Raw genomic sequence first — 13,584 nt, 5'->3', positions numbered from 1 at the left:
TCACCCGGATGCAGGACATCGATGGTGGAGCTGTAGGTGCTCTCATTAGCAGTGGGTGACTGTGGCCCTTTGCTGTGAGGACCAACAGGAGAGTCCACAGTGCTGAAGACTCTGGCAGAGTCAGGCTAGGAAAGGACGAGGGAAGGCATGCAAGGCATCTACACCGGGAAGCACAGGGCTTTGCTCCTAGACAGCTAACCACGTACGTGGAAAGTAAACCCACCGGGGGGCCCAGGAGTCTGGAATGTGGCCTGCACATCCTGCTGGCCATGCTGCTGCCCCTTCATAGGACAGCAGACTCTTCTGGTAACAGAAATTTGGAACAGCTTTATCACGGGGAATTTGGCAGCCTCTGATCTGTGTTTCTGTAGAAGCTAATAAGCCTGTTTCTAAAATTGACATGGAAAATAAAGGACCTAAAAATAGCCAAACTTCAAAAAGGAAGAGCAAACCGGAAACAGTGGTGATGTTTTCAGAGTGTGCGGTGAAGTCACGGTGAGGACAACATGGGCGGAGGACCGGCCTGTGACCACAGAGAAAGGCTGCAGGTGAGTGAGCCGTGATGGCTGCAGCTGACATCTCTGGAAGGTCTGGATGTCAGCAGGCAGGAAATCAGCAAGGACCACCCTTGATCATGAGGGGCTTCATATCTTATCAGTGTGCTGAGAGGCCACAATCAATGACTGACAGTAGGGGTGTGGGGGCAGGAGGAGAAGGGTTTGGAGCCAGCCTGGGCCGCATAGGAAGATCCTATTGGAAGGAAGGAGAGAGGGCAAAGGAAGGGAAGAGTGGAGGGAAACAGAAGAATCTACAGGAATTTGCCTGGGTCAAGAGAGGCTTCCCTGGAGCTTATGCCCCCAACCCCACTGCCCAGGACCTCATCTCAGCCTACTGTCCTGCCTCTGACCTATATGCACTGCTGGGAATGGAAGCCCCGCATAGACTATCCCCACAGACCTCAGCTCCCTGAAATCCAGAGGAAAGACTGCAAATATGGGAGCTGGATTGCTCTCCCCACACATATGTCCTGTGACCCACCCTCCAGCATTTGTGGCATGGGAAGCACATTGAAGTCTCTTGAGACAAAGGGAGGCTAGGTCTGCCCTTAGCTGGGCTTGTGTTTATTCTCAGCAAGGGAACATTGTATACTGTGTGTGTGTGTGTGTGTGTGTGTGTGTGTGTGTGTGTGTGTGTGTGTGCGCGCGCGCGCACGCATGCACCTATAGAGAAAGATGGGATGTGGCCCTGTAATAGGAGTAGAAACAACTTCTGTAGTCCACAAGGAAAGCTGGGAATTGTCTTTTAGCAGGAAACTAACACGATGGAAAACACAGGGGCGTGGTTGGTTAATTATTTCCCATAAGTTTTAGCCAATCTTGACACAAGGGGTGCATAGCATCTGTTTTGAGTGGATCATGTATTCCTCTGTAAAATGGGAAAAGTTCACAGAGGAAGCCAGGAACAGAAACATACAGAAAAGGCTAAAGATCAAAAGGCCAAGGGAGAAGAATTCTATACAGGGGAGAGAAAGCTCTAGAGTGACTGTGAGAGAGGCCACCAGGGAACAGCTGGCTTTGTAAGGGGAGACTGAATACAACCGGGGGAGGGGGGGACCACACCCTACTGAAGGAAGCCTGGGGATAGCCACCAGAGGCTGCCTGTCTGGGGCAGAGACCAGAGAAGGATTCCAAGAAAGGCCCAGTGGGAAGTGAGTTGCCTCCTTGCCTTAGAAATAAAGACGGGCACCGAGCTCCAGCCTGTGACCCTGGTGAGGGACCAGGGGAGGCATACAAGACCCCTGGGGCCCATGCAGCCAGAACGAAACACTTAGCACTGCAGGAATGGGGTGGGGGGTTGGAGACCTCTTGTATCAAAGGTAAAGACTTTGGCTAAGAAAAACAGTCACAAGGGATGGACAACAAAGAGCACAGTTTAGGATCCTAAACCAAGCTTAAAGCCAGTGAGTAGACAGGATCTCGGAGAACCCAGAATGGACTTGTTAGAAACCAGCAGTGTGACTGGCGGCTTTCAAGCCCTGATGTGGGCAGGGGCAGCACAATGCCCAGACAGGCCTTCCCGCTCAGTGGAATAGTGCATCAGGCTCAGTGCAGAGAGTACCTAGTAATTTCCAGAAGAATGAGAGGTTTTAGGGCTTTGACAGCCTGGAATAGCTGGTTTCCATATAAAGAGTCAAAATCATGAAGTGAGCTTGACTGGAAACAAGTCCACACTGACCTCCCAGGATTGGGGAACAACTGAGCAACATCACTAATGACCTACGCAGGCCTTTTCTGTTTTCACATCCAGCCATCCTTGGCGTGGCCATTCATCATGGTCTCAAGGTAGCTGCCTCTCGCTGTTCCAGGCACCACTTATCTATTTCCAGAGACAGAGAGGAAAGGAAACCTTAAGCACCAGTATCCAGGGTCTAGCGAGTGGTTCATTCTTGCCCTAACTATGAGGCAATTGAGAAGGCTCCTGGTGGTCTGACTGGTGGTGTAAATCCTGGGCTCTACCACCAGGGGGCAAGCCATGGACACAGGTGGCCTAGGCATCTGGAGCTGTCCTTTCAGGAGCCTGGCTGTCTGCAGCTGTTGACATGGAAGCTCGTTCAGTGGAGCCCTCAGTTGCCTGTGCACTGTAGGTGTTTGCCAGCACATTCTGTCATCAGAGTTCTGTGGAGACAAGAGAAACCTAGAAGGGACTTTTGAGAGACGGCCATCTTCTGAGGGTCTGCTGGAGGAGTGCGAGCCTGCAAGACACCTCAGATCCCAGGGCAGAAAGTCTCTAGGAGATAACTAGGCCTGATGGCACATACCCATAGCGCCAGCATTCAGGAGGTGGAGGCAGGAGGATCTCCAGTTTGAGGCCAGCCTGGACTGCAAAATACGTCTCAAAGCGGGAGGGTGTAAGAGCGTCAGTGCTGCTGTAACGTAGGTGAATGTCAAGAGACCGGGTGTGTATAGTGTGGCCATGATAGGGTGAGTTACTCACACAGCCGCTTTGTTGATTAATAAGGCAGAGATTAGTCTGCAGAGGCTTTGGGAACTAGAGATAAGGAAGCAGCCCCGTGGACAGGCACACCTCTTCGTTTTTCTCAGAAGAAAAGGATAGGCTGGAGACTGGCGAGGCACCTTGCACACAGCCCAGTGTCTCCACCATACACCATGTCTCACTGTCTGTTAGCTGAAAGCAAGTGGCTAGGTCTATCCTGGAGGATAGGAGGCTCCACAGAAGCTGGAATCCCAGGGGCGGGGACAGGGGCATGACAGTCATGAGGATCATGAGAAATGCCTGACCCACATTCTAAAACCCAGCTATGGAGAACAGCTTTCAGGTCAGAATGCTCTGGCTGGTTCCCTGAGAGACCTTTGTTTAGGGCACACAGTTTTCCTGTGTCTTCCTTCAGAGGGGCTTTAAGGTTTGGAATTTAGTTTGATTTGTTTTTGCTTGTTTGAGTTTTGGTTTTGTTTGCTTTGTTTTTGAGACAGGGTCACACTATATAATCCAGGCTGGCCTCGAACTCCCTACCCTTGTGCCTTGGTTTCCCTGGTGCTCGGTGCATGGGAGTATGCACCACCCCTGACTTCACTTTTGTCTTGTTTGTTGTTTTGTACTTTCTGGATTTTGTCAGCTTTGATACACTTTAGAAAGTGGGAGGCTGCAGGAAACCGATCATTCTTTCACTGTTGGTTTATTTCACCGTTGAGAATCACTGTGTTAACGATGTCTTTGGGTATGTAAGGAAAGGCTTGTTTATTCTTCACTACTCGTGTAGGGCTGAGAGGTTGTGAGTCACTTAGCTGGTTCAGGAGAATGCGGGGTGAGGCATGGGCAGCTGGCACAGCCATGTGATTTGGGACTCCTCGAATTTTGTCGGCAGCTTTTAAACGTGATACAATGCCAACAGTTAAGTTATAAAAACACATTATTAAACCCTCTGGAAGGTCTACTTAAAAGAGAATTGTAAATGGGACACCTGATTTGCAGACAGTCTGTGAGGGACCCCTGTTGTCTGTGGAATCCTCAGATGGCCGCCGTTGTACTTTTGCTTCTTAGTGTAGAAGGTTGTCCCTGAGAGCACATGCAGTCCCCAGCCGCCCTGGCGCTCTTCCACGGAAGCTGCTGCAGTGGGAAGTGGGAAGTGGACAACTCAGAGAAGCAAGCTTACTCAGCTGCCTGTGGAAGAGAGGGATGTGAAGAGTGAAGGCACCTGGTCTCACAGCACACGAATAAGAAGTCTCTTCCAATCTGGACTACGGTTCAAGACTGAGAAGGCCAGCAACTAGGTGGCAGACACCCTGTCACCTTATACACCAGGAGAAGGACATAGGCATGGCCCGTGAGAGCACTGTGTGCCTGGCCCGGCTCAGGCACTGGTCTCAGAGAGCAGCTGGGGTCAGGGGTGCCCTGGAGCTAGGATGCAGCTGAGGGTCCCAGAGATGATCAGGAGGCCAAGAGTGGTCTGCACATGGCCCTGCCCTGAGCTGCCCCAGCTGGAGGGCAGAGAAAGGCACAGAGTACTGGAGAGGATGCAGGAGGGACCTGGGGTACATTCCAGCAGTGTCTCTGGTGGTTGGACTCTGAGGGGCCTTCAACACTTCTCAGTGACTGTAACTTTCTCACAGCTCCTATTAAAATACCAAGATGGGTCTGTGGGATCCTGCTTCTCTGAGGATGAGACCATCCCTGGAAGCTGGAGCTCCAGGGATGTTGGCAGAAGTCCCTACTCCCGTGTGTTGTGCATATGTCTTTTGTACCTCATGAGGCTTGGGGTCTGCGTCACACTGGTGGGGTTTTGTCCCCTTTCTGACTGGGTCATGTTTTGCTGTATGATCAGCCATCACTTGCTGCCTGCCTGGGCCACTGGGTTGTGTGTGCCAAGGACACAGGTCTGGTATCCATTCCTTTAGGAGAGGAGGATTTGAGTCCCCTCACCGTGTAGCTCTCTTCCCTCTGTCATGCCTTTGAATTGAGACTATGCAAGGAGGTACACATGTCCATGTGCTCTGCCACATGTTAATTTGGGACACTTAGTTCAAAGGGAAAGAAAAAAGGACACCCAGGATTTGGTTATTTGTGTGCCCTGTGATTGTCTGACCCCAAAGGACTCTGAGGAACAGTTTCATTTCATTTCCTAAGGACATGTAAATTGAGTCTTCCATGGGCTTTGCTCAGTGACAGAATCATTCCACAAAATCCTGACCATATGTTCCTGAAGCATCTCATCTGTGTCTTCATGTCAGATGGCTTTCAGGTCATTGCAGGCGACACCTGCATTTTTCCCAGGAGAGTCCCACACTGGGTAACAACCAGCCTGCCTCCTCCTCTGTCTGCTGGTTTGGGCTCCACAGCAGAACATAGATATAGCGTTAGGAGAAGGAAGGACAGATTATTTGAAGGTGTGTTTAGTCCAACACCTATGAAATGGATCAGTCCATCTATCTGAAAAGCAACCTGGACACTGTGGCTTCTGCTTGGAAACCTTTCCCCTGCGGTCCAGTGGATCTTGACAACACTGGCCTTGATGACAACATTGGCTTAACCCAAAGTAATCTCTTTGTCAAAGAGCAGATCAGAGATAGCGCTCTTCACCTGTGGGGTACCATCCTGGAACGTCCCAGCTTTACAAAGCACGGCACTGGAACAGAGAAGGAAGCCACTGCTATCAGACTTCAGTCAGGGGCATCTCTATTCTTATAGTCAGTGAGAAGAGGCCAGAGAGGTTGGCATTAGGACTGTTTCGGGGATGGTCAGACAGATTCCCTCCCACCCCACTCAGGATGGCTGTCATCAAGAAAACAACAAAAGCTGGCCAGAATTGGGGAGTGTGGCTCCCATAGTATACTTGAGGGAATGTTCAGTAGTATAGCTACTACGAAATTAGTATTAAGGTACCTTAAAAGACTGAATATAGATACCACTCCTGAACCTCAAGAAATCAGTCAGCATACAGTGGACACACCTACACAGCCACACACATACCAGTCAGGTAATGGGATCTGATAGGAAGAGATAAAGAAAATATCACACATACACACACACACACACACACACACACCATTTACAGGATAGTTTAGAATTAAAAGTAGTATTAAGCGAGAACAACCAGAAGTAGAAAGAGAGATGCACATTTTTCTTGAAAGTGGAATCCAGTTTTTCAAACAATCAGGAAAATAAAACAGATACTTCTATTTTGAGGGCTTCTGTCTGAACAGGATAGTTTAGAGTCTGGGTAGCATCTTCAAGAACTGAAGACAGATTACTACATTCAGAGGAACAGAAGCAGTGCAGTTTGGCTGCAAGAGAGCATGGGTTCCATGTGGTCAGGGGTTAGTGTTTGGGCCTGTGGGGGGTTGAATAGGTTTGGCCCCCACAGACTCATGTGCTCGAATGCTTGCCCATAGGAAGGTGTGGCCTCATTGTAGTAGGTGTGGCCCTGATGTAGGAAGTGTGTCACTGTGGGGTGGACTTTGAGGTCTCCTATGCTCAAGCTCCGCCCAGTGTGACAGTCTCCTCCTCGCTGCCTATGGATCAAGATGTAGAACTCTTATCTTTTCCTCCAGTACCAAGTCTGCCTGGACACTGCCATGCCTCCCACAACAATGATAATGGACTGACCCTCTGAACCTGTAAGCCAGCCCCAAGTCAATGTTGTCCTTAGAAGAATGGGCTTCTTTTTATGGGGTCCAGAAGGAGGAGGAGCAGTTGGTATATATGGGTGGTTCTCTTTTTGATTGACAGGCTTGTATTATGCAAGCTTTTGCTCAGTAAGCATGTCCTTCCCCATGATGCATCTGGTTTTATCATATGAGCATCAATCTTATGCACAGGCATAAAATGCTAAATGGGGAGCACTTTCCCAAAAAGTGTACTCAGAGGACAGTTTGTCTAACTGCAGACACCCCAAATCAATCCAGCCCCCCCCACACTCACACACCCACTCATACACACTCGCCTCTCTTATGTCCAGGTAGGATCCTCTGAGCACATCTGCATGGAAATTGGCCACAAAGGACACTCACTGAAGGTTGCTAGGGAAGGGGAGAGGCTCTGCTGTTGCAGCCGTCCAAGGAGGCGAAATGACGGGGACGAATGTGGTTAGAGCACCGTGTGTGAAAAGCTAAAATGAAACCATTATTTAATTAGATGACGGAAATGAGAAAGGATGACTAGCTCTCACTGTGGTGACTGCAGAGACCTGGTGACGACAGCTCATCCCTGCTGTTCCTACGCATAGTACTTTTGTTTATTATCCTGGCGTCACCTAATCTCACTGTGTTTGTGGCATAGGAAACACTCCTGTTTCCCTTCGGTGGGCGAAGTGGATGGGCTGTGATATCTCATGTCGAGTACTAAATTAGCCCCTGGGGTTACCCATTCCAGAAGGAATCATGGGAGTCTTCAGGATATGTTAGAAGGAGGGATAAGCCCAGACAGCTGCCCTGCCACCTCTCACAGCCACCTGTAAGCCCGTAGGCATCCAGGTAACACACCTGGTGGCTGGCATGGCGAGTCTGTGACTCACTGCAAGGAAGCTGTGGTTTTGATTCCAAGTGGCCTCTTGGGAGGAACTTGCTGCTGTCTGGCCAGCCTGCAAGTCAGGAGCCAGGCACAGTGCACCCTTCACCCGCCCTCATGTCTGGTTTGGGGTGCAGAGGCTGTAAAGAGCTTCATTCCTCAAGGATGAAGCTGTCCTCTGCCTTCACACACAAGCCCATTTCGTTGCGCCCCACTCCTCTAAGACAGGGGAGCCTCCAAGGCAGGGTTGTGTTTAGAAGCTAGAAGACAAAGCCACCCAGTGGTAGCTGCCCCAGTGTACCCCAAGCCTTGATTGGGCCCACCATGCCTGGATGCTTCCAAAATGTGGAGACTGGATTCATCAGCCACTTAAGTATGCTCTCCTTGTCTTTCACATCTGGATAATTCATTCTACCTCTGCTCTCTGACATGCTCTGGAAGCTGTATCTGTTGTGAGAACCTGCTTCCCTGAGTCCTTGCTCTGGCATCAGAGCCCCTCTGTCCAATAGCTTCTAGCACCTTCCTTCCGAGGATTCAGGTGGCCGAGCAACTGCTAACGAACTTGCCCGAACTTTTGCATCTGACTTTAGAAGCCTAGGTTGGGGCTGGGGCTGGGGCTGCAGCTGGGGCAGGGTCAGGGCTGTAGCTTAATGGCAAAGCATTTGTCTGTCAAAGGCAAGGCCCTTCAGCATATCAACAGATCTGAAACTCATAGGCCACCCCAAATGCCATCAAGTTCTCATGGGACTGACAATGTCCCAGGGGCTCTGGATCTCCAACCACAGTGAACCTAGCACATTTTGCAACATGATTTTAAGAGACAAATGAATTGCACTGTGGTCCTTGTAAGGGATGGCTGACCAGGGTGCACATTTAAGAACAGCCCAGGTAGCTCTGATTAAAACCTGCACCATCTCCCGAGTCCAGCTGATGCTTAAAGGACTGATTTTGCTCCTCCTTTCCCCAGACACTCTAGGTCAGAGTTGCTAAAGAGAAACTGGAGAGCTGGTAACCTTGGGATGCCCTTCAGCTAGGACCACCCAACTCAATTAGGAATCTCCAGCAAGGGACCAGCCACAGAGGGAGGCAAAAGTCACAAAGGGGTAACCTTGACTCAGCTAACTGGGCCACTAGGCTCCACTGCTCATAGCCCTCCTCTAGGGCAAGCTCAGGTCAGACAACCTGTGTTCCTTGACCATCCCCCTACCCTGCCACAGCAGAGCAACATGGCCCTGAGACCCCAGACACCACCAGAACCTTAGGACTATCCTGAGCCAGGCAGGCTTCAGGAGAGCCAGCCTGGCAGATTCTGAGCTGACCTTGGGCCTAAAAGAGTGGCATTGGGGAATACCTCCATGGCTATAGCAATTACAAGGTTAAATAGGGACAATGGTCACTTAGGGTGTGGTCATTCTGAGAAGAAATTCCATTTGCCTTGAGCTCCATTCCAGAAGAGTCTCCTTCCAGGAGAGCCATGGACTCCTGCGTGTCCTGTGACTGTTTGTCCTGTCATCTGCACCATGACAGCTGCATATACACAAGGAGCAGCTTGCACCTCACAGGACCCTCGGAAGCTACCCGGTTCTCTCCCTGCCTGAAATGCAGGGTCTGCTTAGATCCAACACTTCTGCAAATCAAGCCTTCTATTTCCTGTGTTACTTGTCAGTCAGGAGATGAATGTTTATACCTGAAAGTTTCATAGTTGTTCAGGGACATCAGCTGCCAAGGTCGTGGTGAATCTGGGCTGCAGTTTCCTTGAGTTTCCTTGACTGGGGCAGTTCCACCCCAGTAGCCACAGGCCTGAAGGGCTGTCTGTGACAGACGAGGGTCTCCCCTTGGGGACGGTGCGCCAGACGTTGGGCTTGTTTCTGCAGTCTACTTGACTAAGTCAAACCAACTGCGCCATTCTGCTGGGGACACATAACTGTGGGGCCCTGGGGCCATCTACCCAGTGCCCCAGGCCCTTGCACAAAAATATGCCCTGCTCTGGCCAACTGGTCACCCCATTCTACCTTCTCCTCCTCCATTAAAAGCTACCCTGGCTCCATGTAGAATGTAGAATAGGGCTGGACTCCACAGCCATCCCTGAGTCACGCGAAGGAAATGGAGCTGGCTATGAGGAACAGTAGGCTGAGATGCATTACACCTCAGATCTGTCAAAGCAGAGATGGGCTCCGTTCACGGCCTTGGGAGGGGCCTTTCTGCCTGTGTGACCCGTGGGCCCTGAGGGCATAGCCTGGTACGTGCAGCCTGGTCCTGTTTGCTTGTCATAGGTGAACAGCCATTGTTGCAAACCTCTGCTCTAAGTCTCATTCCAGACTATGTATTCAGAGGGAGCCATGCTCTCTGGTGCCACTGGAGGACATGGCTGCGATCTGCAGTACTGGGGGAGGGAGGAACACTTGAATCTTCTCCAACTCTTCTCAGCCAGGTCCCACGGCGTTCCCCTGGGAGGATACGGGCTCTATGGAGGGTGGCACAATGCCTCTGGGGCAGCAATTGAGGAAGGCGGCAGACACATCTCTGCACAGATGGGGTGCCTAGGTTCACAAGGCCAAACTTTCCAGTCACTCGTCTCCTGGGGCATCGTAAAGACTTGGTCTTACTTGGTGCCCTGACTTTGCTGGGGTCCTGCCTTCCTACTCCATCCAGGGAAAAGCCAGAGGCTCGTCAGGCCCCAGTGCTCTGGGTTCACAGCAGCACCTGTACCTGTAATAATCACTCTCTCCAAGCAGGTAAGGAACCCAGGAAGGAAGCTTGGGGCAGTGGCCTAGGGAATCTCCTCCCTGGGGTCCCGTCCTCTGCCTGGTGTCTGCAGAACAGTTCCTCTGCTGAGCCAGTACCAGTGCAGGTTCTCGGGGTTCACCTGGCTTTCTGTGTTCCTCAACAGCAAATGAAGCTGGTGGCAGAAAGCCTGAAGGAAGAGTCCCAGGAAGAAGAGAAGGAAGCCGCCGCATGCCGCATGCCGACCGCCCTGCCCCAGCCTGAGCTGAGGAACAACCTCATCACACCTGTACAGGGAGGGGACGCCAGCCTGAGCTGAGCCCGGACGGACGCTGGGCTGTGTGAAGTGGCTGAGAAGCAGCAGGCGCACCAAGGTCCAGCTCTGTGGGAGAAGAGGCTGGGCTCTCGGTATCTCTCTCCCTGGTGCCCTCTCACCTGGACCCCCAGGGCCCCACACCCCTGCCCCAGCATCACTGCTCAGAGCCTGTGCCGCCCTTGAACTTTGTCCCTTCAGAGTCACCAGCTTTCCACATGGCATTCACAGTAGGTGCCAGTCACTTCCAACCCCAGGGGCCCCATGGGGTGGTGGCTTTGTCTGTGCCCATTATACCCGTGACGGGAGCCATGCTGAGGCAGCAGTAGCAGCGGTTGGGGGCGGAGTGGGGAGACACCTGAATCTCCTTCTTGGTTCTGTATGGCGGTGTGTTGTCACTTTGTAACTGAGCTATTAAAGGCAGCATCCGCTCTGACTCCTGCTTCTCCCTGACTTGGCAAATGCTGCAGCCCCACCCCAACCCCCATGAGGTGGTGACATGCGCAGCAATGAGATGGGGATCAGGAGTGAAGTGAACCCCAAAGCTCACAGTCAGGCCCAGGTTCTTGGTGCCACCTCAGGGAGCCCAGTATGGGCCAGAACCTGCAGCAGAGTGGGGTACGGCGGCCAGAGGTGCTGTCTGCCTCCCCAGCTGATTTGCAGGTGTGACAGCTCGCCTAGGAAGCCAGCTCTATAACGATGGGAGCTGACGCCCTTGCTGGACCCTGTAAGCTATCCCAACACTATTTAGATGGCAGGCTCCATGTTCACTCCCCAGCAGGAGGCTGGGGAGCCCACTCACTCCACACAGCTCAGTGCTCTGCTCCTGTTGCCCCATTTGACCCAGAGAAGAGGCAGCAGCTGGCTCAGTACCATTTGTTTTTAGGCGCTCCGACTTGAACTTTGTCCTCACCCTTACTTGGTAGGACACACTTCAAGGCATGATTGTGCAATGTTTGTTGGTTTCCTGATGGGACTTGTGTTTTAAAGAGCCAGTAAAGGGACAGCCACCAAAGAAGCCCTTAGACCCCACAGTCTCCTTAACCCAGGAATTCAAATGGGACCCTTGGCCCGCCTCTTGGGCTCCACAGAGCCTGGCCTAGGGGGCAGTCACAGGAACATAGCAGGGTGTGATCAGAGACCCCTGGGTACCCAGACTGAATCATCGGCCCATCTGCCCACGAGTGGTCCCAGCTGCTGTCTTTCTAAGTGGATGGACCCCGCCCTGTGCAGACTCAGCGGGCTTCCCTGAACTCATGACTGCTGTTTCCACATGCCCCACTTCCGACACCAGAGAGAACAGGGCCCTCCCTGGGCCTGTGCCCACAGGAGAAGATGGCTATGGGGACGGAACGCACCCCGTGTTGGTTGGATTCTTCTGAGAGGGCTGGAACTGTGCCCCGTGTTTGCGTTCCCAGGACTCAGAGCAGGTAGAGCGCAGTACACAGCAGCCATTCGAGGTGTGGTGTGGGTGACAGAGCAGGTGTCAGCACCTTGTCACTGTACCAAGGCAGGCATCTGAGGAGGCGCTATCCCACCCTGTGCCCTGTACCTGCCCCACCAGGCCCATTCCTTCACCTGTTCACCCACTTCACCTTATTCCTTATAATGTCCCGGTTGCCCCACCAGGCCCATTCCTTCACCTGTTCACCCACTTCACCTTATTCCTTATAATGTCCCGGTCGCTGACAGCTTCCTCATCACTGGTCTCACCTCAGCCCTTAAATACCAGCCAAGACATTACCCTGTGAGCCTGAGGCCCCTACTAAGGTCTCCAACTGCCACCTCAGCCCTCACGATGACTGACACCCAAGAGGATCTGTCCCATTTGCCGTTCTCCCCAACCCTCTGCTCTTGGTTTCTTGCCCACCCCAGTTGCCAAGAGTTGGTCCCCAGCTCCATTAACAGGCCCAGTCAACATGTCAGTCCCCACCTGGCTGGGAGAAAGAGTACCAGGGGTTAATACCCAAGACAGTGGAACTGTGGTCAGGTAGGGGCAGGCCTGTGAAGCCAAAAGTTCAGCCCATTGCACAGAGCAGGGGGCCCAAGGAGGAAAAGGGCAGATGCACCCTGGGAAATGACGGGGAACTCCACACCTGGTGTTCTAGCCATACAGATGCTTCCACAGAAGTTACTGAGAGGTACACCGTGTGGGCCAGTCATGGGCTTCAAGAGCCCCAGGCATAAGGGAGGGAAATGTCAGTTGAATCTCACACACAAGCCTGTCCCAGCCAGATGTGACATAAAGCAGCCGAGTCTGGATGCAGCCAGGAGATATGTGCCTAGGGACAGCTACCTCAGTGTCCAAGTAGGTTCCAGCAGATGCCAGGGCTGTAACCGGGGACCCAGGCTCTGGATTCTAGATACAGGCACTGACCCAGAGGCTGTGAAGCCAGGGCCTCACTTTGCCTCACTAAGGACTAGTTTGCCCCACCACATGCAATTCAAACTTGTTTCTCTCAAGTGTAAGACCCAACTGCCAACGAGTCTCACAGGTCTCAGCAGAAATGGATGAGGTTGGCTCCAAGCCAAGTCACTTTGAAGTCAAACTACTGTAGCCTGAAACGCACGGTCAGATCTGTTTCTGAGCCACACTCACCTGGGCACCTCCCACCACACCTCTCACTGGAGCTCTTTCTGCTTCATGTTTCAGGGTTTCAAACAAGAGTGTCCATGGTGGTCCTGGGACAGACTAGACCTGGGCTGGTGGCCCTGGGTATCAGGTGGGATGTCTCCCCCACCACCCTCGTTTGTATCTGTCTGCTGCATGCCGTTAACCCCCTCCTAGCAGCTCAAATGTCTCAGAACTTTGATGTGATAAGACCACTGTTGAAAGAAACCCAACCAGGCTGTGAGGCAGAAAGTCAGGCTTCACACCGCCCTTCTCTCTCCCTCGGTTCATTGGATGGACAAGGACGCAGGTGTTCAGAACTTGAGTGGCTCGCCCTTTGCTAGCCACAAGGACACAGGACTGTGTTCACTGTCATAGTACTCCATCTCAGATCCCCTTCCCAACATCTAACACC

At 52.2% G+C, this 13,584-nt stretch overlaps 1 protein-coding gene across 2 annotated transcripts in view; it reads left to right on the top strand.

Moving 5' to 3' along the window:
* The window catches only part of Ano10 (anoctamin 10), a 116,975-nt gene extending 106,014 nt beyond the window's left edge, over window positions 1-10,961 (top strand). For both annotated transcript variants that reach the window (XM_032911247.1, XM_032911246.1), the window contains exon 13: window positions 10,412-10,961. In XM_032911247.1, the coding sequence (XP_032767138.1) occupies window positions 10,412-10,564 (153 nt within the window). In that variant the 3' untranslated portion in view covers window positions 10,565-10,961. The remainder of the gene's footprint in view (window positions 1-10,411) is intronic.
* The last annotated feature ends 2,623 nt before the right edge of the window (window positions 10,962-13,584 follow it).

This window comes from Rattus rattus, chromosome 8 (genome assembly GCF_011064425.1).
Source record: "Rattus rattus isolate New Zealand chromosome 8, Rrattus_CSIRO_v1, whole genome shotgun sequence".
In the NCBI taxonomy this organism is placed as follows: domain Eukaryota; kingdom Metazoa; phylum Chordata; class Mammalia; order Rodentia; family Muridae; genus Rattus; species Rattus rattus.
This window is presented reverse-complemented; position numbering and strand designations above follow the sequence as displayed.